General features: G+C 34.8%; 2 protein-coding genes across 2 annotated transcripts; one reads left to right on the plus strand and one right to left on the minus strand.

Moving 5' to 3' along the window:
• The first annotated feature begins 582 nt into the window (after positions 1-582).
• LOC134276288 (E3 ubiquitin-protein ligase TRIM71-like) lies at positions 583-2,720 on the plus strand. Its single transcript, XM_062758541.1, has one exon. It carries the CDS (start codon positions 583-585, stop codon positions 2,266-2,268), a length of 1,686 nt encoding a protein of 561 aa, XP_062614525.1. The 3' UTR covers positions 2,269-2,720.
• Positions 2,721-6,916: 4,196 nt separating this feature from the next.
• LOC134276289 (E3 ubiquitin-protein ligase PDZRN3-like) lies at positions 6,917-23,311 on the minus strand. The gene is made up of 5 exons (XM_062758543.1): positions 23,246-23,311; positions 21,344-21,442; positions 16,409-16,522; positions 11,564-11,668; positions 6,917-9,452 (listed from the first exon to the last, which is right to left on the minus strand). The coding sequence occupies exons 1-5, from the start codon at positions 23,282-23,284 to the stop codon at positions 7,980-7,982; spliced, it is 1,830 nt and encodes a 609-aa protein (XP_062614527.1). The 5' UTR covers positions 23,285-23,311; the 3' UTR covers positions 6,917-7,979.
• Positions 23,312-23,600: the final 289 nt, after the last annotated feature.

Genomic DNA, 23,600 nt, shown 5'->3' on the forward strand with positions numbered 1-23,600 from the left:
AAATATGTGAAGATATCGAACAGTATTTAAGATCAAAAGGAGTTTTCCGATCCATTTGATTTATTTCAATAAAATATGTTAAAAACATCAAAAGTCCATAAAACAATACAAAATAGGAGCAGAGCAAACACGGACTTCCAAAACATCAGGTGCCATGGAGGAGTGAGCATCCCCTGTATTATGCATGTCTTTACTAACCTCTATAAAATTAATATATACAAGCACTTTCTGTTTACATTACATTTCTAAAGTCCCATATTATTATCGGCTTTCAATACGTAAACCTCATGAATGTTCCTTTTTTCAGTCAATATTATTACACAAGAGGTGTATTTATCAATTTTTAAGTAAAAGGTTCTTTTCTTGCCAAGCATTAAATCTACTAGACAAAAAAGGCTAAAGTTATTTTCAATTTTTTTCTAAATAAAAAAAAAGAATTCGAAGCTTTTTTTAATTACCCAAAACCTTTCCCCTGGCTAGATTAGCATTTCCGTACGATAGGATGGGGTTGTTAAACAAGACCGGAATATATAATTTTATATTCATTATACTTTATTTTACAGGATATAAGGTTGTATTACAATGGCCCGATCACAAGCCCAAGACGTCATTCGATGTCAATACTGCGAGGACGAGCCCGCTGTCTTCCACTGTGTTCCGTGTGGAGATGAACTCTGTCCTCGATGTAAAGTCTTCCATCTTAAAAGCAAAGTTCCCTCTGGACACAACATCGTCCGTCTGTCTGAGAGACTTCATCCAACCAATCAGATCAAAATGTGTGAGGTCCACTCATGTAAAGCTTACGAGGCTTGCTGTGAAGATTGCCAAGTCCCGGTGTGTATTACATGCATTCAGGAAGAGCATGGAAAACACGCCATCGGGAAATTACAGGATATGTACGAGAAACAAAAGGCTGAAACTGAAAACGAATTGACTAAGATGAAGACACAATACAAGTCTGAGATTATTCAAAGAATAAAAGATTTCAAAAATGGAGAAAGCGGAATAAAGACCAGTCATAAATTTATAAGAGAAAAAATGAAGAAACAAGCTCAGGATTTTATAGATCATATCAATACCATTTTGAAGGAAGCCTTGGATGAATCCTCGAAAGACGAGAGAGAAACATTAAAGGAAATATCTCAATATACAGCAGAAATGGAAAGCTTTGAACAAAACATGGATCAATTGATTGAGAAATTTGAAACTCTTACAGAATCAAGTCATCCCACCGACCTTATATTGTACCGAAAGCGAAATCCTGACACTTTCAAGAGATTGAAATTTCCAGTAAAAATAAATCTCACTATGCCTTCATTTACAATTGGTGAGATGAAAAAATCTCAAAATGAGCATCAGTTTGGTAAATTCATCAGAGGTCAACTCAGCCATCTTAAATCAAGCGATGATAGCTTGCGAGTTTATGATCAGTCTAGGTCTTCAAACGTAAAACCATCTATCAAAAAAGTATCGAGACGTTCAGTTAAACTTAGCGAAACAAAAACTCAAAAGAGAGAGTTATATAATGTGAGTTGTGGTGATGATAGATCAGCGTACATCAGTGGTAATGGTCCAGGAATACAACTGATAGACAGGTCAGAGACAGAGCTGGATAACATCAGTACTGACGGTCAACCATCTGGTCTGGCTGTGATGAAGGACGGAAGTCTGATTTACTCTGAATACATCAATAAAGTAATCTACAGAGTGTCACTCAATAAACAGACAACAAAACTTATAAATACTGAGTATAATCCTACAGGACTGTGTTGTACCAGATCATGTGATATCCTGGTCTGTATGGGTCTTTTATATACAGCGAGAGTGGTCAAGTACAGCAGCAGTGGGAGGATGATCCAGGAATTCAGGACAGATCAGAACGGGGAGGGAATTTTTATTAATCCAAGGTTTGTCTGTGAGAATGTCAACGACGATATCTGTGTTTCTGATTCAAATAATAAATTGGTCGTACTGAACAAGTCTGGAAATCTTCGGTTTAAGTATGACGGGAAAGTCCTTAAACAGACGTTAGAAGAAAAATTTGATCCGCGTGGTGTTACTACCGACAGTCTGGGTCACATCCTTATCGCAGACAGCGCCAATAATGCTGTACACCTGATCAGCCAGAACGGGGACTTCCTGTGTTATATCCTGACAAAGGATGATGGGATATCACGACCACGGGGGATCTCTGTGGACAAACACGACAACCTGTGGCTGGTAGAAGAAAAAACAGCCTGTGTTAAAGTGTATCAGTATCTGTCATAAGTAACTTTGAACACTCCTTTCCTATACTGTGAACCTTTACAAATGTATTTATTTACCTTACAAAATAACTCATCATTAAAATGATACAGTTTTCCTTATAATTATTTTTCAGTTAATAGAAACAAATATAATATTTAATGGTTATTTTAATATAGATTTTCAAAAGAATGTAAGTATATATATGTACATATATTTTAAGCAGAATTGTTCATCAAAAATGATATGTGACTTTGGAAAATGTCGTGACTATTTATTTCAACAAAATTTGCATTTTTATCTCACATAAATTATACTAGTACGTTATTTATGGTTTAATACTACACATTGATTAAGGAAGAAACTAATAAACAAATTACAGAGAAGACTCAATGATCGATCTGAAAAGACTTTTTAGGGAAGAAGGACTTAACGAGAGTTATTTCTCTTTGTTCGCTTGCTGCATTTGTGAAGAGGGAAGGTATGCATAGGAAGTAGAGTATTGGATCCAACCTCCTCTATGGAAACACAGACCTTGATATATATATTTTTTTGAAAAAAGTTTACTTTTCCGTGAGAGCCCCCACCACCTCCCCCACTTTCGATACATTTTTTCTCATGGTGTAATTTTTAAAATGAAGGACCAACCTTTTTCAAGTAAAATTTCCAAGTATGAAACAGATGTGTTATACTCTGTGGTTTCTTTTATCTCAAGTTCACCAGGATATATATCGTATAGACATAGGAATGGAAATTACCATTGTTAATTGACAATACGTCGTTGATATATCTAAATGACGAGTTGAAGACTACAGCAAGTGTTTTCTTTTCAAGCATAAGATTTTGCACAAATGCTGCTTCATATGAATACAAAAATAGGTATGCTAATAAAGGAGCGCAGTTGGTGCCCATGGGAATTCCAATAGATTGTTGAAATACCTGGTCTCCAAAACCCTCCTAGATATTGTCAACCAGAAACTCAAGCATCTTTTTAATGTCAACTTCAGAGTACGTGTGTGTGCAACCAGAATGTGTTTTAACAAAATAATTTTGCAAATGACCACTGACCAGGTAAATGAATTAACGAGTTCCTTTTTTATTGATATCTTAGTGAGGAGTAAAGAAAGAGGCTTTGTTGAACATTAACTGGAACCAACAATGTAAGTTTGTTTGTAAGGATTAATATGAAGTTTCGGAATCCATTATACATTTGAATATAAGGTAGTTAAATTCATCTTGGCTCTGTGGGATACCCCGGTCGGTTTTAAAAATATCCAAAACTGACATATGATTTTGAAGAATTTCTTCCTTAGAACCCTAAAGTGTAAGTTAGTTGGATTGCCACTTGTAGAATTAAATCATTGTTTTTCTAAAGTACAATTTATATAATGATCCTAACAAAGACAATATTGTTACCTGCTTTGTCAGCAGGGGCCAGTGCGTACTGATCATGTAAATTATCTAATTTTTTTTTTACTTCTGGATTACTGTAAATCACTTTTTATTCGCGAGAACTTTATTTTCGCGTTATTACGCGAGACAGTATGTTCGGAAAAATATCATTCTAGCGTATAATAGAATTCCTTAAAATTATAAAGAGCAATGGCCACAATTCGTGTAAATTTTGTCTCGCTAAAAAAGAGTCAATGATTATCTCGCGAAAATAAGGTGTGCGAAAATTCAGTGATCTACAGTATTGAATACAGAAGGATAGATGGTTTTCATATTGCTCCTCCATATATGCCCCTTTTAATACGCGACTTTAACATGCATCTGATGCATTTAATCCATTCCGACACATTTTCGACGTCTTCTTTTTCATATCTGGCCCATCGTCTGGCGTAATCTTCAACAGAAACCATAATATAATTAATATTTATGAAATTCCGACGTCAGTTGAATGATCGTGGTTCCCTTTATTCAGTACCTTTTAAAAGTATTGATCTTATCTCCTCATTGTTAACCATATTTACGTCACTTGTAATAACGTGTCCAGCAGGACTATAGTTATATGGGGAAGAGGAACATGTACACGATAGAGGACTATGTTACTCGATATCCAGGTCATGTAAAGTTTTTTTGTAATTGAAAAGTTTGGAAGCCATGGTCAATGTTTATTTCTAGGAAATATCAGGTGTAGTCTTTATTTTTAAATATGGATCCAACACTTGTACACAGTTGGTGCTGGCAAGGAAAAAATCCCTCACTGCTCAATGGCTGTAAGTTCCAAGCATAGGACAAAATCTATAGCTCTAAACCTACAAGTGGTGGCGTCTCCACACGAGTGAAAAATTCTCGAGAGGGACGTAAACAACACCTAATCAATAAATCAAAGGGAAACGCCACCTTTACGTATCCATTGTGACTATGAATACAAAGCAGTTGTATTTTACATTTTTGGACTGCGATTATTGAAATTTTAGAATCTTTTTTTTTAAACGTTTTGACACTTAACTTATCTGAATAAACATACCTTAAGGATTAATTAGTTTCATTGAAAATTTACACTTGCTTATAGTGTGTGTTGGGTGTTTGATTTATTCTCTACATTTCCTGTGCAACTCAGTGGCCATTTTATCAAAAAAGCTTACAACTAAAACTTCACCAGTCTGTAACTTTCTAAATAATCATTAAAGCTATATATGCCGTATTAGTGTTTTATTTTAAAAGTAATAAATATATGTGGTGTCTCATCAAGTTATATAAGTTATATACTATCTGCAAATAAGACAATTCCACTCCATCACTTTTAAAAGTTTTGAAATATTATTTGGTAAAAATTATTTTCTCTCCGTGTCGGATGAAAAACCGCCTCTTATTGAAATATTCATGATCACGTTGTCTCGCATGTTTACAGCAAACAATGGTCCAATCTCGTGAATGAACCGAAAAGCATGATGGTCTACTACGTTTTTACTACAAACACGTGAGTTAGGGATTGTCAATATTGAGAGCACCTCAAAGTTGGTTGCTTTTTGTACCGAGGAATAATCACGTGCAATTGTCTTTTCAATGGACATTTTTGGTTGGGTGAACTTCTACAGATGTCAGCGACTATGGATAAAGAAGTGTGGAAACCATGTTGTGTCAAAATGAAATAACTAATACAAACAAATGATATAATTTGATCAATCAAAATGGTTATTAAATACATTCGATTCTGCATTTCTTAATGGTTTAAAACAACAAAAAGTATTCCACAGAATATCATGTATAAATCTGCACAATATACCGAATGCCAAAACCAGAATACTACTAAATAATATAATGATATTCTTTACATATGAACCACGTACAGTTTTTCTGACCCCTTGAAAATAATATAAAAAATCTTGCAAGTAGGTTATCAACATTGGCTCGGGCTAATTCGAAAGTGAAATTTGGAGTTTGGCAGTAAATTGTAGTAAATGAATAAAATTTAGTAGTGAAAGATATTGGAACCTATTTTACTTGTCAGATTTCTTCGAGCTAGTTGATTTTTATTCTAACTGTTCTATTCCCCCCACCCACTTTAAAAAAAAACGATGCTACCTACCTGAATTAATTTTTCTTAATGGTGTTCATCGAAATGCTTGGTTGTGCCCTCAAACTGGAATAGTTTTTAGAGGCCTGGAATTCCTTGACCAATTTTTTTTATTAGCCAAAGTATATTTCTAAGAAGGCAAAATGTATGGTATGTAAGTTTCATCTACATATGTGTTGTGGTTCATATTAAAAAACCAATAGGGATAACTGACGATATCCCATTCAGGGTGTAAATATAGCAGTTTAAATTACTTTCCATACATTGTACTTGACATAAAATATTTTTTGCGCATAATGCGCTCTACACTGAAGATCCGTAAATGTTCACCCAACCGAAAATGTCCACTAGCAGTACAGCACGGGGAAACTCTAAACAAACGGACCTGTACAATGGAGTGGGGAAACTTTAATTTTCATCATTGTTAATCATTTGTATGAAAACATGAGCATTGGATTTGTAGATAATAATGTTCATAATGCATCAAGTCTTTCTGAGAGCGATTTAAAAAAACTAGCCTTTTTGAAAAACACATGTAGTATTTTATGTAGTAACCCATAAATGCATTAAATGCAACTCATTGAGCTGATTGGTCTATTTGTGTCCCTCACTGAACAGACGTCACAAAAAATATTTTTCTCGACCTGATGATTCTCGCGATGCTTTTCCCGCGCACATGCGCAGATCCAGGATAAACGTCAGTCCTTTATAAATATGCATAAGAATATCGTGCTCTTTTCCTGACCAGTACTTTGTTAATACCGAATAAAATTTCGTCGAATTTGCAAGAATGCTTCATTTTTGGTAGCTTATCATACTCCAGAAATTTTTGTTCGGTTTCACCTGTGCAAAAATACTGTTTAACACGGCATACATATCTTTAAGGAAGCAATAATAAAATATTGATCAAATGTAATAGAAAATTAAGATTTTTGCAACTTAGATATTTTTTTTTTTGTAGAGTGGGGGGTTTGTGAAAAGGAACACATGAGCACGCATAGTAAATTTTGAATTTGAATTTCATCCAATCTCATTCTTCTTCTACAGAGGCATATCTTATGACTGTTTCTTACGATCGTGACTTAAAGATTGTGACAGGCAGTCACTCAAGACAATAAGCAGCAATGTCAACAAAGAACAAAGTCAAGATTCTTGTCACAAATATAAAACAATAATTTATTCATGTTCTCATATCACTGAATTCAGGAAAATGAAGCACAAAATCTGTCAAAATGTTACCATGACGACAGTTTCTACTGACAACGTTTGTAACTAAGCACGTGATCACAGGTGATGTATGTTTCTACACATGGATCAGAAACTTAAACCAGGTTTATAACAACAGACAAAATAAACAAAGTCTATGAAATATTAAATTATGTGATTTTGTAATTTGACTAGTATACAGGAGTTTTGATATATCTTGCTTTAGACACTAAGAATTTTTACGGTGCTCTTTACATGTATGTTTAATATTTTATTACTATAGTATAATATACAGGGACTAACAATCAGTAATTCAGAACAAGTGGAATTCTTACAATCTGTATAACAAATGACAGTACAATTTTTGGTACAATATGTTATACTTAATAATAGTGAAAATTTGGAGGATATGCTTTCATAAGAAAGCAATGCACAGAGTGTGGATTTTACATTGGTTCATTTCTTTTCAAAGTAATGACAATTTATTTTCTAATGAATTTTTTCACTGTCATTGTGAAACATGGAAACAAAAAAGATGAATAGAATAGGGGGAAAATCTCTCTCCCTGACTTACACCTCTGACGGTGAATATCCGACATCAACAGAACTCTACATACACTACTACTTAAATATCACATGTGAATGAAGTATATATATTCATGACTTAGAGCACTTTAATTTACAGCTGCAATATGCAACCACCAATCCATAATAATAAAGAACTTTCATCTACCAACAAAGACATATTGTATCTTGCAGAATCAGTTATTTCCATGGCTGAAACAAAACTCCATGAAAAAAAAATGTTTCAGTGGAACACCATATACATTTATATATATAACACAAAAAACATGTTTAAATATATTATACAAGAAATTCTTTAATCTCTCTCTCTCTCTCTCTTTCTCTCTCTCTCTCTGAATAATCACATTACTACACAGTATATCACATTTATGCAAATTTATGCAAATTAATAATCCAAGCATCCACTATCACACAGATGAAATCAAACTGTTGTCACGGAGAGGAGGGGATTATAGGTCTTCCCATCAGACACACGACTTCCGTGAGCCAGCATTTCCTGAACTGTCACAAAATTGTCTAACACTTTCTTATTTTTATGCTTCATCATTTTTCGATGACTGAGTTCTACAATGTTTATTTCTTTCTTTTCCTCTGCTTCTTTCAGAGTTTCCATTTTGGCTCTCATCATGCATTCTCGTTTTCGTTTGTGATCACGTGCTTTTTCTAAATGTCTTTTACGCTCTTCCTTCGACCAATAACGTCCAAATTTCAGTTCACTCATTGCGTCATCATCCGTTGTCATTCCACATCTTTCTTCTGAAATTTTCTTTGCTCTCTCTTTCAGAAGCTTACTTTTCATTGGACGACGCGTGATATAGCGAGTTCCGTCTGGACGGCGCTTCACGACCCACTCCATCTGTCCACTGCTGTCTGGTGGAGTGGCATTTGGACTATCTCTGGAGACATTTGGACTGTCTCTAGATTTTACCTCGCCCTGTCCACTTACAGAGCTAGCACTAGAGACAGAAGGCTGCAGGGGAAGTCCATTGTTTTTCCTGTTCCTCATGGGGTTCTGTTCAATCTGTTGCTGGAAGAGTTTCTGCTTGATAGCTATAGTGTGCTCTAGGTTGGCTTGGTTAGTGTACATCACGTCAGCGTACTGCATGTATAGGTTCTGTAGCGACTCCCCCATACAGTTCTGTTTCTGGAGAGTTGCCGACTCGTGATCAGGCACAATGGACTGGTAGTCATCACTCGAGCCACCATTCTGTCCACACGGAGTCTGTGTTTGTTTCTCAGTGTCACTTAATGCTGAAACATTAGCGTTGGATGGAGCTAGACACAACATAGAGTTTTTGAAGTCCCCCTCCTCTGAGCCTTGATTCAGTTCTAGTGTTAGAGGCGTACTTCTGCAGCTCTCTCCTGTGTTATAAGCACTTGTGGTTGTGGACGCGTCTTTCTCACACTGAGTTCTTGGTTGCTGACTGGCAGCTTTGGGTAACGTATCACGACGATCCAGAGAATTTGGGTTGTCGTATAATTGCACATATCTTAAATATTCGAGTCTTGTTCCCATTCTAGGCACAATTCGTGGACTTTTAATTTGCAAAGCTTCTCGTTGAAGCTGATGTTTATCCATGTCCTTTGCATGTTTATCACACATTTCCTGACACTCCATGTGAATGGTTTCCATCTCTTTGTTGAGTAGAGCCAGCTCACGCTCGATGCTGCTCACCGAGTCTTTTCTGACCGAGCCCTTCTGAGGGGAACATTCCATACCGTTATTCACGTAACGACTCTCTATATGAGCTCGGAAACTGTCACATTCGTTGCCGTAATCCGTAACGTCGGTCACTTCGTTTGACAAGACACTGTCGTCACTGTAATTCTGCTCCTTACGTCGGAACTTTGACGTTGCCGCAGGAGAGTTTGTGCACTCTGTATCAAATGGATCCTTAAAAAAAAAACCAAAATCCTATAAAGGTCAATATCTCAATAGAAAATCAGTGAAATTAATGATACGTCTAAATAGAAAAATTGTTTTGATGAAAATATCATAAATAAGTATATAGGGTGAAGTTCAATTCAGGTGAAATTCTATAAAAAATGTTTCTTCCTGTCATTTTTTATCAATATCCATTTATTTTAAAGATAGGTCTTAAAAGGTTAGTTGACTTGCTACCTCACTTATAAATACAATTCTATCTGTCTGAGCAACATGTATTTTCAATGAAAAAAAACAGCTACATAATCCTGGGGGCAAATGAGGTGTAAGCTTCTGCTTTGAGGCAAATTAAAATTAAAGTTGGAATAAAATGAGTACTGATCCTAAATAATTCAATTCAAAACAGGTCCCCCAGATTATTATCTACACAATTTTGACCCACGACTCTAGACCTATTCTGCTTCGAGTCTTTTGTTTGCATGTTGGTGTTCGTGATGGCTATCTCTTGTTTCACTTTTCTCTCAATTTATTATCAGATAATCAGTATGTGAAGTAATATAGTGTTTTGTAAGAAAAGGATATCAGGCAAACTGTCAATCAACAGAATAATACATGTACTAGATAAAAAAAAATCTTGTGTCTGATACACATTTAAGACTATCATATTATTTAACAAAATTTAGCAAAAATGAATTGGAGCAGTGGTTAACTCATCCTACAAAATGATACTTTTCCTTCAAAAGCTATTATTTGTGTTCAACAAGTACAATACTAAGTAGGTAGTTCATTTTCTTTCTTTCCTTTGAAATTTTTTTAGTGTTAGGTTTATTTTTTCCTGCTAAGAGTTACTCCCCCTTCCCAAAGTATCTAGATCTCTCAAAAAAAATCTCCCAAGAATGGAATCTGCTTTAATCCCACTATCTGACAATTCCAGAATTCAATTACTTCCAGATCAAAAGACTGAAAACCAAAAGATCAAAGGAATTGAAAAATGGAATATTTCAAGGAAAGAAAACCATTTCTCTCCACTGATAACAGATTTAGAGAAATTACATTCAGTTAAGTATTGGGTTGATTTTTGTATGCTCTACAGTGTATTCCCCTGATAAGCCTGTTGTTGGTGTGTAAACTCTGTCCCCCACTGAATCTGCCTGGCGGGACATGAACCAACCCTGGAAGAGCTTCAAGTCTTTAATTGTACCTCAATAAAGAAACCAGTAACATGAAAGGGAGATCTTATAGATAAATAATCCCAAACCCTTATAAACACCATAATCCATTGATACAGTATCTTACTGTTGATAATTTCATCAAGTGCTAATCACTTTCTCCTGTGTTTCTCACACCTAAAGATTCAGTTTCCTCATCATAAATTATAGGAACACCCCCTCCCCTTAAACAGTTCTTTCTTTAAACAAAAAAATTCATTCAATAATTAAAACGGAGTTTTTTATATAACTCCATTGTCAATCAATGAAGTTGACAGAATGCCTTGATAATTTTTTCTTTCAATCATAACAGATGAATTTTTAGGCAGGTGTCTGATATTTTAACTGCATCCATCAGTAAACCTCGAGATTTGCCACACAGTTACTCTACGTAGCCCCCCATCAGAGATCAATATTCCTGATTCCCTGATAAGATGTGCAGATGAAAGGGAAAGATGATTAAATTCAAAGAATCAAAAAGAAACATTGATGAAAAGACCTTATTTATCGGTCACGTGGGGAGATGAAAAGGTTTTTCTATCTATATTTTGAAACAAAACTTTTTTTGAATAATGATTTGATTAGTTATTATAAATATCGGTAACAAAGATGTAAAACCAATGCATTGTAATGATCACCATAAACTGTACAAGTGGAAATTTTAGCAAGGCACAAATTTAGGAAATGAATTTGTCCTTAAAAATTGGTATTCTATTTTTAGCAAGATGTAATTTTAATTCAAAATGCTCATTAAAAAAGCCATCACAAATCAAACGCAATAAAATTTTAGCAATATTTAATGTAGGCGACCTAAGCACCCTCACTAATAATGCAAAAATTATTTCCTCACTAAAATTCCTGCTTATACAATATGCTTGATGATATTTAAGATGAACATACACAGATACTGACCTGCTCAGAGCTCTCATCGTTCCGCGTACTTTCATCTGTACGCCCCACGCCGCTGTCTTTTTCGTGTTTGGTGTCTGTTGTCCCCCCTTCCTCCTCCATGTGACCCTGTAGAAATAAAGATAGGTTTAATCTCACTGGTCGAGCAAGGAAAGCCTCACGTCAGTAAACCAGTCTGTACAACTACAAGACAGTTCTGGTGTCTTACGCTGAGCAGTTACACGAGGAGATATTGATCTCGCGAGTCCACAAGTCCCCAAACTCACTTCAATGAAAGTTACAACACCTGAAGCGATAGAAATTGCTTTTTTATCTTATTGATTACGAGTTGATGTGGTAACAGAACTCCATATTTTAAGGATTAGTTTCAGTGAAGGGCTTAAGTAGAATATCTCGTCATCTAAAATTAACACGCAGCTTCATATGAACAACACTTGGCTGTCACCATAACAAATTATTGTATGACTGTAACAAATAAGCTAACAGAAACAGTGAAATAAAACAGTTAGTGCTATCACTCTTCCTTAGACTGCTGAATAATTAAAATGTAGAGAGAGTTCTGTAATAATTACACAAAGATAACGAGGCGTACTCCCAGCTGTTGTCAGATCAAAGAGTGAAAAACACGACAAAAGGTTGGAATAAAAAAAACACCCCACTGTAGACAATAGACAAACCTGTTCATAATACCATGCAGTCATTTGTTATACTTGTAGTCCTAAGAGGCAACTTGTGACCTTATAGCACATTTTTCACAACACTGCAAACTGCACACATCTAAAGACGACTAGCTGCCCCAGGGCCGTCCCTATGGGCTTCAGTTTTTACTTTCCTTCGTGTGGACCATTTTTTATTTCATTAAAAAATCATTTCAATGGGAGAATGATTCATAACACCTCTTAGAAATTGAACCTTTGATGATTTTTAGTCCTGTGTCATCTGTTTTTCTTTGATGTGATTTACAATATGATGAAATCAATACACAGGAGTGACATCACAATAATGAGACGCTGATTAACAATTACGTTAAATGATTGGGTTTATTAACTGTTAAATGATGGGGTTTATTAATGTAGGGGAAACTATTCTTATTCTAAAGTTAGTCACTACTGAATCACGGCCAGGAACACGTTAAGTTCCAAGACAGTACCGTTGTCAGAAACATTTAAAGTTAAGCACTAAAAATGGTTCGTTGTCATGAAAATACAGGTAAGGTTATGACAAAAACTGTCCGGTGTCATTACTTTAGAAGACAGGTCGTGAGCAGTTTTTCAATTTTTAAGTTAAATAATTTCAACCAATGTCTGAAATTGCAATGGGGAACAGGACTGACACCCCTTTTGGTGTTGTAAGAATTTCAGCCGTTAAAATGAAGTAATAAAAGAGGAGTTTGCGTTTGCGATATTAAACCCTGGTGAAATCAAAGGTGGATTTCATTCATTTTCCTTCTGAGATGTTATATTTTTTGTAAATAGAATATCATATATATACCAATTGATGCAGTCAGTATCAAGACATGTTATAAGCATTTACGGGAAAAAAATAAAACAATTAAAACCTAAATATTTGATTTATTATAATTTATGTCCGTTGTCATGACAAGATACGAAAATTCAGTCCGTTGTCATCGGTCCGTTGTCGCTACTTTACTGTACGTATATACTATGAAGGAGGTCGATTTTAGTTTTTTTTTATACTTTGATAAATTTCAAACATGCCTTCAATAAATGGGTGCACTAATTAGTCATAAGAAACTAAACGTATGCTATTTTCTAAATTTCATATAATGTTCAGCTTTTGTTTGTCATACATATGGGCTTCAGCCTTTTTCCTTAAAAAACTAATTTCAAAGTGAAGGAAGAAATATGCTCAAAGTGCCTGCATTTTGCACTCATTTTGTTTAATATTAATGGCAATTTGGCCATAAAATTGTTTTTAATACAAAGAATAGTTAAGTGGTAATTGATGAACTGTTTTGATACCAGCGCTAAATAGTGAATTATCCCTATTTCAAGCTCTTAAAAAGAGGGGCCGGGGTAGACGATATTCTCCATTGAAAGATCACCATATTTTGAAATAGTCTTGGATATGATTAAATGTTCATAGTATATTTTCTTATGTTTTCGGCAAAGAAATTATGAAAATAAATGTATTTATAAAATGTAATTTTTCAGTTGTAAATCGCTTCGAAATAGGTGAAAAAATAAGCATTTAAATATCAGCCTGACAGTGCAGTAAAAATTAACCAAACACAAATATGCAGTTTTGTCGATTATTTCATTCACTTGAATGGCATAAATTAAAATTATAACAAACCATTAAGAGGGATCTCCTGATATTAAACAAAACAAGATAAAACATGAACATAGGTGCATGAAAGGTACAAGTGTAACCCCCTGAGACAGACTAGAAATTTACATGCAGTGAAAATATCAGTTTACATGTAAACATGCATAAAATATAACATAAATGAGTTAATCCTTGGAGGCGTCCAAACAACTGCACCAATCCCAGATGACAAGTTACTACTATAAGAAAAATACAAATTTTGACCAGAATGCAAAATAATACAAAAATGAACCCATAAAAAGGATGGGTGGAGGGTTTTTTCCATCGCACTAACAGGGTAACAGAAATGGCGCAACAAAAACAAAGATTTTTTTTTTCGATTAAAAAAATCCGTAACCATGGTAACTATCCGACGGTTTAAGATTTAATAGATTTCTCATAGCGGCATAAACTGAATTATCTGTGATAACTTTTTGTATTTGTTTTTTGTCTATAAACACATCTATGATAATATTGTTTTTGTCGTTTTTTGTCAATAAAGTATACGAATCCCCCCCCCCCCCCTTGAAACACAAAAAGCTTGGTTTGAATTTTTGAAAAAAATAGTCCATATCATCTGTAAAAAAGAATTTTTGTTGGGGGTTGTATTTTCCGTTTTTCGTTGATTTCTTTTGTGAAAAACAAAACTTTTACCAAATTTTTATGGTTATCTCTCTTTGTTTTCCCAAATAAGTAATGTTTTATGAAAATTTATATAATAATCAATTAAAAAAATATTTATGAAAATTTATATAATAAAATCCTTCGAATATGTTAACTTTCGAAAATTATAACTTGGCGATAGGCGGAAAAACAATATGTATTCAAATATTATATTATCTGTTATAATATATATTATATCATTTTTATCATTGAGGAAATATTCAAAGATTTTATGCAAACGTTAATTTAAGATTCCAGTCATTTGTTCATATTTCTCTTCATTTTAAATAAATTTCCTTGCCTATTCAAGAAATTCTTTTAGGAATGAACATCCTCTGTCTACCGTTTAAACCTACTGTATGCCCCTTGTCTTGATCGGGAAATGTACCGGGAAAAATCTGTCAATGTGTAAAAAATGGCCTAATAATTACTATGAAAAACGTCAGTCAGCATTTGACTCCATGATAAATTGTGTTTGCTGACAAGATCATTGCTTCTACCAAGGAACTTTTAAAATTATGACTTTCTAAAAACAAGACTTTTGATATTCTTGTTTCAGCAACTTGTTTGTCGAAAATTTAATACATAATAAAAAATTCTGTATCTTTAATTTCGTGTAGATCCAATATTTTATTTTTGTTTTACTGATAATATTTCAGGAATTGTTATACGTTATATACACTCTACATATATTAAAAATCATCAGAGAATGGTAAGCACGTTCGGGTATATACACTACTCCTAAGACGACCCCCAAAAAGATTAAAAATTTCCTGCAATATGCTTTCTCTTTCTTAAGAGTACATATATATTTGATCATTTTTGTTAATTGATCAGTCTGACTAAAACCAGCCTTTACTATTTCACTCCTAACAAAGTGAAATAGGGACTAGCTTTAGTCAGACTGTTTTATTGATAAACTTATATGTTAAGAAAAAGACAACGGACTAGAAAAACTTAACATGTACTGACAACGGACATTTTGCTTTTAAATTGCAATTTCTTACAGCCTGCTATAAAGAATAGGCTGTCAGTTGCCTAACACATGTAAAATTAAGTTTTTCTTCATATTTCAAAATAAAAGGACCATTTTGATAAATTTTACGTAAGAAATATTAACTTTTCAGGCTGACGATCATGACTTAACACATGGGCATGTGATTGCCAACGCAAACTCCTCTTTTATTACTTCATTTTAACGGCTGAAATTCATACAACACCAAAAGGGGTGTCAGTCCTGTTCCCCATTGCAATTTCAGACATTGGTTGAAATTATTTAACTTAAAAATTGAAAAACTGCTCACGACCTGTCTTCTAAAGTAATGACACCGGACAGTTTTTGTCATAACCTTACCTGTATTTTCATGACAACGAGCCATTTTTAGTGCTTAACTTTAAATGTTTCTGACAACGGTACTGTCTTGGAACTTAACGTGTTCCTGGCCGTGTGAATGACTCAGCAGATCTTCATATCATAGAAATAAAATTCTGTTTCATTATTATCAGTTAGAACCTGAGATACAAGGAATCAATACCTTCTAGTTTACAAAAGCAATGTTTAGTGATATATTATATGCAAATTTGAATATACTTTCTGTATTAAAGTTTAGCAAGCATCTTTTTTTTTTAAAAAAAATACACTTTATAATACATAGATGTCAAAGCTGCAGGCTATATTTGTATTATATTAAACTAAATCATGCTCTACAGATATAGGCATATTATTATGATACTATATATGATGTCTACCTATCTGGAACATGCACTAGTTTATATATGAGAATACAACACGAGTATACAATACACAGGGGGTAACACAAAGCCTTCTGGGATTTACGATATCCATGCAGGACCTACCCGAGCTAACATGGAGGCCATGATTTGCATGTTGTCACGGTGATGCTTCTCCAGAATGTCCATGTGAAGGTCATCCAAGGTCACATTCTGGTCCTCCATAAAACCATCATCCAGCTAAAAAAGGGAGATCATTCAGTGGTCACCAGCCAGAACCAATTAAACACATCCCAAGTGAAAATTTTTTCAAACAAATCACTCACAAATTGCCTACAAATTACTTTAAAATCACTTATAAGTGATTTGTTTCAGTGATTTGTAAGCAATTCATTTAACAAATCATGCTTAAATCACTTTCTACTAAAATGATGACTATGATTTGCTTACAATTTGTTATAAAAGGGTGATTTGCTTGTGATTTCTTTCCCATTTCAAACAATTTCTGAGTGATTTGTTAAACTTAGGAAATTGTTACAGTGATTTCTTCATGATTTGTTGAACTTAGCCATTCTTCAAGGTGATTTGAACATGATTTCTGGAACTTAGTCTTTCTTCAGAGTGATTTGAAGATGATTTGTTAACTTAGTCTTTCTTCAAAGTGATTTGTAAATGATTTGTTGATCTCATGGCCCTTCTTCAGAGTGATTTGAGAATGATTTACTTCATAACTTCCACCTGGCTTGCTGATTGGTCAGTATTAGAAACTCTACCGCCAATTTTCATTAATCAGATTTGAATTGAAATGAAAGGAGCTACATTGTGCTTTTCTAGATTCATACCTCTCTTCTTTTGTTGAAACTGATGTTTTTTCAATAATCATGCAGAATATAGTTTTAAGGTATGTATAACTGTATTATGCTATCATTTCCTCTTGAGATTCAGTTAATATTCCCTATGTTCACATGCAATTTATTGTTCTTCTACCAACAACAAAGTCGGTGGCAATCAATGTTTTAAACAAAATCTATGTAAAGCTATAAGCTTCAGAAAAGTACTGGCTTTTTCAAAGTGTCTAGACAAATATGTATTTCAGATAAGAAAACATTTACCAACTTCTAAAAGTCAACAATTAATGCTTATATCATATTCTGAATTTGGAGCCAATTTAACATGTGTATATATCTAAAATACATGATGCCATCTTAATGAGGACACATCCTAGTAAAAGTTTATATTTTAAAATACACTTGCCAAAAGTTTTTTGTTCATATACAACAAATACTGGTATGCATGCATGTGTGTTTCAAATATTTGAGGGATGGTTACATGAGCATCATACACACAAGTGTGTAACCACCTGGAGTGATTTGAAAGTGATTTGTTAAACTGAAGTGATTTGTTTGCAATTTATTTGAAACGATTTGTTTGCAATTTATTTGGAGTGATTTGGTTGCGATTTGTTCAACAGAAGTGATTTCTACACGATTTACTCTCAGTGATTTCGTTGTGATTTCAGGGTGATTTGCTTACAATTTGTTAGGAGTGATTTGTTAGCTCATTTGCATGGGAATTTGCATCACTTACAAATCATCTTCAAATCACTGATTCATTAGTGATTTCTTAGAGTGATTTGTTTGAGGATTTTTTTCACTTGGGATGACCTTAATTCCATGTTATGTGTCAAATATGAATTAAAAAGATTTGAGACTTTGAATTTTTCTGCTTACATCCAACAATAAACAATATAAGAAGAGCAATAATTACAACTCTACTGAAATACTTTGTAAAAACTCAAATGACTCTAACTGAAGTGCCTTTACTATGATTATGACAAAATTAGCAGGTTAACAAAGGAAAATATGGTGCCTACTGGAAACTAAAACAGACCCCCAACAAACTGTTACCGTGCAGACAGTGTCATTTGTAACAGTGTCCCATCTGGCTCAGAATGACAGGCCAAGCATATCTCACATCTCTTTGATCTTCTACATGAAACAGCTTTCCATATTAATGTTGTTCAATTTCTTTTTTATTTTTAACAGTAAATGAGTGGTATAGGGAGAAATCTAACCCTGAATTTTATAGCTCTTCTGATCCTCATAACTGTAGTTATAATGATTAATTAGCTTGATAAAAACTTGCACTTTAGGAGAAAAATAGCTTATCAAAGTGGCTATATTAAAACCCCATCACAAATCAATGACATTGTGACAGCAGATGCTTTTAATTTTATGTTTTATCATCCTGATTAAAAAATGTTATTTTTAAATTTGATTTGAAACAAAGTGTTTTTAAATGAAGCAGATGGAAAACTGCTATTGTAGGTTTCAAAAATAAGTAAGATAAAAAAAGCACTTGCTTTGAAAAAAAATCAAAGTAATATATTAAAACAAAACCATCCACTTATTAAAACTTCAATAAGATGTGTGGGTAGTAAGTGGATGTATTCAGGTCAAAGTGACCTCCCTTGACTGGTGTACCTGAGCCGTTGTTTTTGTTTATGAACTATAATTAGAAATGATGACATCAGCTGGCGACACAGGTCTGCCCTGATTGTAATATACTTTTCAAAACTCTCAGGTTTATTAATTATACCTGGCACATCAAACGACCCAAAGACAAATTACACAGGGACTCTCTGATGTTGTTCTTCTGAAGGAAACAACAGAAAAACCACAATGGCAGACCACTGAGTTTGTTTTCAATATCAGGGCTGCTCTCTTTTATCTCTGACTTTGTGTGTTTTCACCAGTTTTAGTCTGTTCATCTATTTTCTCTGAACATTAAACCAGGCTCGTTCAGAGGTAAGAAATGCCCAGCAAGGAAAAGAAAACAGACAGATAATGTTTAACAGAAGAATGTACGAGGTGTGCAGAAGAAATCATTATGTGCATGTCCACACATTGTAGTGTAATTAGATGATAGACCTCGGCCTTTGATCTCGGGTTATAGAGGTCAGCTGTGCTAACAGATATGTATTTGTGAAGTGTTAATTGTCCGTGAAGATGCTGAGGTTTTGTGGTCGAAATCATCAAAAGGGCAAACAAGTGCAAAGAACTAATTAGCCATTAAGTTGGATTTTATACATTATACTCTTTTTCTGAAGGTCAACCAAACTTCACTGAAAGGAGTTCCATACATAACTGACAATTTCACATTATATTAACATATTTCTTTTATCCTTCACAAAAAAAATGGGATTCTTACAAACATCATTAGGAGGCTAGTAAATGAATTAGAGTCAAGCTCAGAACAGTTTATAAATCACAAGTATATCCCAGCAGATGTCCCGCCTCAAAGGCAGAGCTAACACTAAGGTCAGGGGGTAATGTTTAGCCGATGTCAGCAGTTGATGTGGGGGCCACACATCTCCCCCTCCCCCTCTCATTAGGGGGGCCACTAACACTGATTTATAAAAACATAACTACCACGTCAGAATCAGGTCACACTGCCCTAATTATATCTACAGCATAAAAAACACAGCCTGTGAACCATAACTACGAGCTGTTCTTCTGTCAGAGAGAGGAATTTATTTTTTATAAGGTGTTTTCTCCCCGTTTGTTAGTGGAGATGAGAAATATCCTCCTTAACTTAATTTATGACCAAAACACCTGCATCTGGTTAAATGGTTATTTGTCACAGGGCCTCTAATCCAGATATCTAAGTACTTCTCAAAATCATAAAAAAAATGTTCCCTGATAAGATGGCATTTCTTGGCATATTTGAGGGCACCTGGTTTTGAAGCCTGTTCTGTGAGTAAGCAACACGCTGCACATATGTCTGTCTGTCTGTCAGTGATCAGCTGACTTGGGATCTTTGAAAATTTAACCATTAATTAGAATGGCCTAAGAAAATTAATTTTAAATACCATAACTACATTTAAAAGTCCAAAAATTATATTTCTAAACCACAGAATTTCTGCTTGTTAATACTATGCTACTTATCATGCTTAAAGGAAAACTTTCAAATAAAACAACTCCGTTTTCCTGTGAAACTTAATTTCCCCCTCCCCATGCCACAGGTGTTTAATGACAATACACCCCAATATTCGGATATGTTAAGCCTTTTTAGGGTAAGATCACCTGTGATCTGTTTTTTGTCTGATCCACACCTGATCTTCCGTCACTTGAAATCGCAGCATGACAGTCGATAGCGATTAACTGTGAGGGACTCTAAACAGAACAGACACAGGTTAGGATTCATGACCCAGATCTATACTAAACACGACAACCCCGAACTTCACTGATTTTCAGACAATCCAACATGAAAAGACATTGGGAACAACTGTTTATGTCGAAGCTAAACAAACAACATGTCTGATCACCTGACTGTGGGATTAAGCCAGGATTTACTCCACAGAAATGTGAGCACCTTGATCATACGACCCGATTCCTTACCCAGACGTCGGCTGACAATGATTCTACATTGCCTCAACGACTTGTGTCAACATTTCTCAAAACTTTATAAGACCTCACAAAAGAACCTATAAACCTGATAATTAATTGAGGTCCTGTGTATTCGGTGGAGTACCCTGCCTCCTTGAGTGGGCCATTAACCCTCCCCATGACTCCCCCTAGTCTTTGTCAATTCTGACACAACACCTTTAAATTATAATTTGACAGAAAATGGCAAAGTTGCAACCCAATACAATATCAAAGCTGTGAACCCCTGGTAGTATTCAGCAGCCCTTACATTGTATGAGGACTTGAGAGGGTATAAAATTACGTGTGTGAAAGAACTTTGTATGTTAGTGTAAAATATTTAATTTTTAACATGTATGCACTCTGACAAGTGTTGAATTGTCAATTTTATAAATTATTCTAATGATACACATCTTCACTATAGTCATGCAGGGTATTTGGACCATTGTACTCCCCATGATGAAAACCCTTGGCCAGAGAAGAGAATGTATGACCTTCAGAGATAATAGAGTTTCCTCCCTTTACTGCTAGACATGTGACATCTATTTCCTATTTCCCAGGGCTTAGTTAAGTTACTACTGAGACATCAGAGAAGAAGCCTGTTCCTTTGTTTCTCTGTGATAGTGACAACATTTACCTGTAATTGTGGACGGGCCAGCAGAAGCTTGATTTCCGAGCCTCTTTCTGAGAATAGCTGAATGGCTTGGTCCCTGCTTCTCACATCTACTCCATTCACCTAAAACAAGAAAAAAAATGTATATAATTTTCTGACTTCACTAGTCTCCTCTCATTTCTACCTTTCTACATGTAAGCTGATCTGATGTTGAGCTGGGCTTATATTGTCCTTCCTGCCAAAACAATTCTGTTCCATTTCCACGTTTTTAGCATGGTTTACATTTTTTGGTAGACCCTTGATACGAGCCACATGCCTCTAATCTGACCTGGATTTATATATAATGGCCATTCCTGGATTTACAAGTTGTTCAAACTCACCAACTGCAGACATTAATGTCAGGAGATGTAAGATTTGGGCTACGAGCCTGCAATTAGCAGATCATTTCATGTAAGAAAACAGGACTGATTCCAAAATAATCTCCAACACAACGTTAGCTCTGCAGAATACGATAAGAGTGACTAATACCTAATTAGCAAACCTCTGAATTCCACAAGATGAAGGGAATTATTACATAGATCTGTTTATTGTCATTATATCAGGTATTACTGGCCTGGGGCTGGGGACCCACCACGTGGTGTTGTGGTATTATCTTTAGTGGCGGGTTGCCTCTGTGTACATACACCTCGCTACAGTACAATACTGTCAAACCATCCCAGCAGGTCCCCACTTCCCTCCAAACATTCAATGATTGCTATCTTTAGAAATTTATTTTTCCAGACAATAATGTCATCTTTTTCAATATAATCATCTCAATTTTACCCCAGAATACATAACAGACTTTAATGACAGAGCTAGTGCACAAGATTTAAGTCTATAGGTTTTAAAATTAACGATGTACCAGGTTTTTTTTGAAAAACCAATCAGACAGGACCAGGGGACGGTTTTCTAAATTATATCTACATTTGAACATTTACATCAACGATTGATCAGTCTAAGGCCCTTATTAAAAGCGCATGAATACTGCGATTTCCGAGAGATGACAGGAAATTGTCTGGTACTCACTCCCTTTATGGCGACCGAGATTGGCAGGACACCTATTCTGCAGGTTATGGATTTCCCATTCCAGACAAATGCTTTTCAGGAAATTTTTATGCAACAACTTTCAATAACTTGCATAATGGTATGATGAAGAAAAAGCTTTTCAGAATCCTTTTAATGGCTTCATTAAATACCAGTAAGAGTCTAAATAGCTGTAATTGATGTGGGCTTGTACTTTTCTGTCCTGCACCGAGTCACATGGCCAATCAATATTCAATCATTTCTATCCTCCCTGAAATTCAGTACATCTACTCTTATATACACATCAGAATCCTAAAGATAGGGGAGAAATGGAAGATCAAAGGCTAGAGATGCAAGTTAATGGTAAATATCAATTAAATACTTAATTTACCCTGGAATTTGTGTGATTTAATTAGCGACCAGAGGACTATAGTTATTAATATAAAATCAGATCTGAGTGATATCTAGCAATGTATCTTGTCCTGATCTTAGCCACAGGCTCATTTACTGATCTTATCACTCTAATTATCCAAATAAACATCAGATTAGTTCCATTTCCTTTTAAGGACATACATTGTTGAAACAAATTCACATATCACAGATATCAAATCTTACAAGTGGTTCATTCTAAATCTTAACAATATTTCATGATAATTTTTCAGCAGTATTTTTATGTTATGTTGAGGGGCCCTTTTGCTTTGCTTGAGAGTGTGTGATGGGGATGGCTTTCACTGGTTTATGGTGGTCTCTAGAATATGTATTTGATACTGAGGGTACTTCCCCTGGAGGGTGGAGTTGTCACTGAACAACCTCTAACCCTACCAACCCCCCCCCCCCCCTCCTCATGTTTTCTTCCTTATATACCTGTAGAACCTGGTCTCCCTCCCGGATTCTTCCTGTCATGTGCCGCTACACTTTGTGGCTCAACCTGAAAAACAAACAAAAGTCAAATAAAATGGTCACCAGATGAAGGTCAACTTGTCATTAAGGTCATATAGTGCAGCAGATTTTGATTGGCTGATTATCTAAGATCAATCAAGCCGAGATTTTTCTACAATCTAATCTTTGAATACATTTTATTTTCCCCCATTCCACCTTCCATAAACCAATCTTTCCCCGTTAATGGTCTCACTCTGGATTTATGACCGTCTTACATTATTCCAGCATTCAATGATAACAATGGAAGCCTTTGATGTATACCTCCGTATTTCTAAATAAT

Source organism: Saccostrea cucullata, unplaced genomic scaffold (assembly GCF_032062105.1).
Source record: "Saccostrea cucullata isolate Sc308-1 unplaced genomic scaffold, CSIRO_AGI_Scuc_v1 ctg7953, whole genome shotgun sequence".
Taxonomy (NCBI): domain Eukaryota; kingdom Metazoa; phylum Mollusca; class Bivalvia; order Ostreida; family Ostreidae; genus Saccostrea; species Saccostrea cuccullata.

Coding starts and splice junctions, on each gene's coding strand:
- LOC134276288 (XM_062758541.1), top strand. CDS start 583: ATGGCCCGATCACAAGCCCAAGACGTCATTCGATGTCAATACTGCGAG.
- LOC134276289 (XM_062758543.1), bottom strand. CDS start 23,284: ATGACAGGAAGAATCCGGGAGGGAGACCAGGTTCTACAG. Junction 11,669..16,408: donor TGGCCTCCATGTTAGCTCGG/GTAGGTCCTGCA, acceptor TTATTTCTACAG/GGTCACATGGAGGAGGAAGG. Junction 9,453..11,563: donor ACGATGAGAGCTCTGAGCAG/GTCAGTATCTGT, acceptor TTTTTTTTTAAG/GATCCATTTGATACAGAGTG.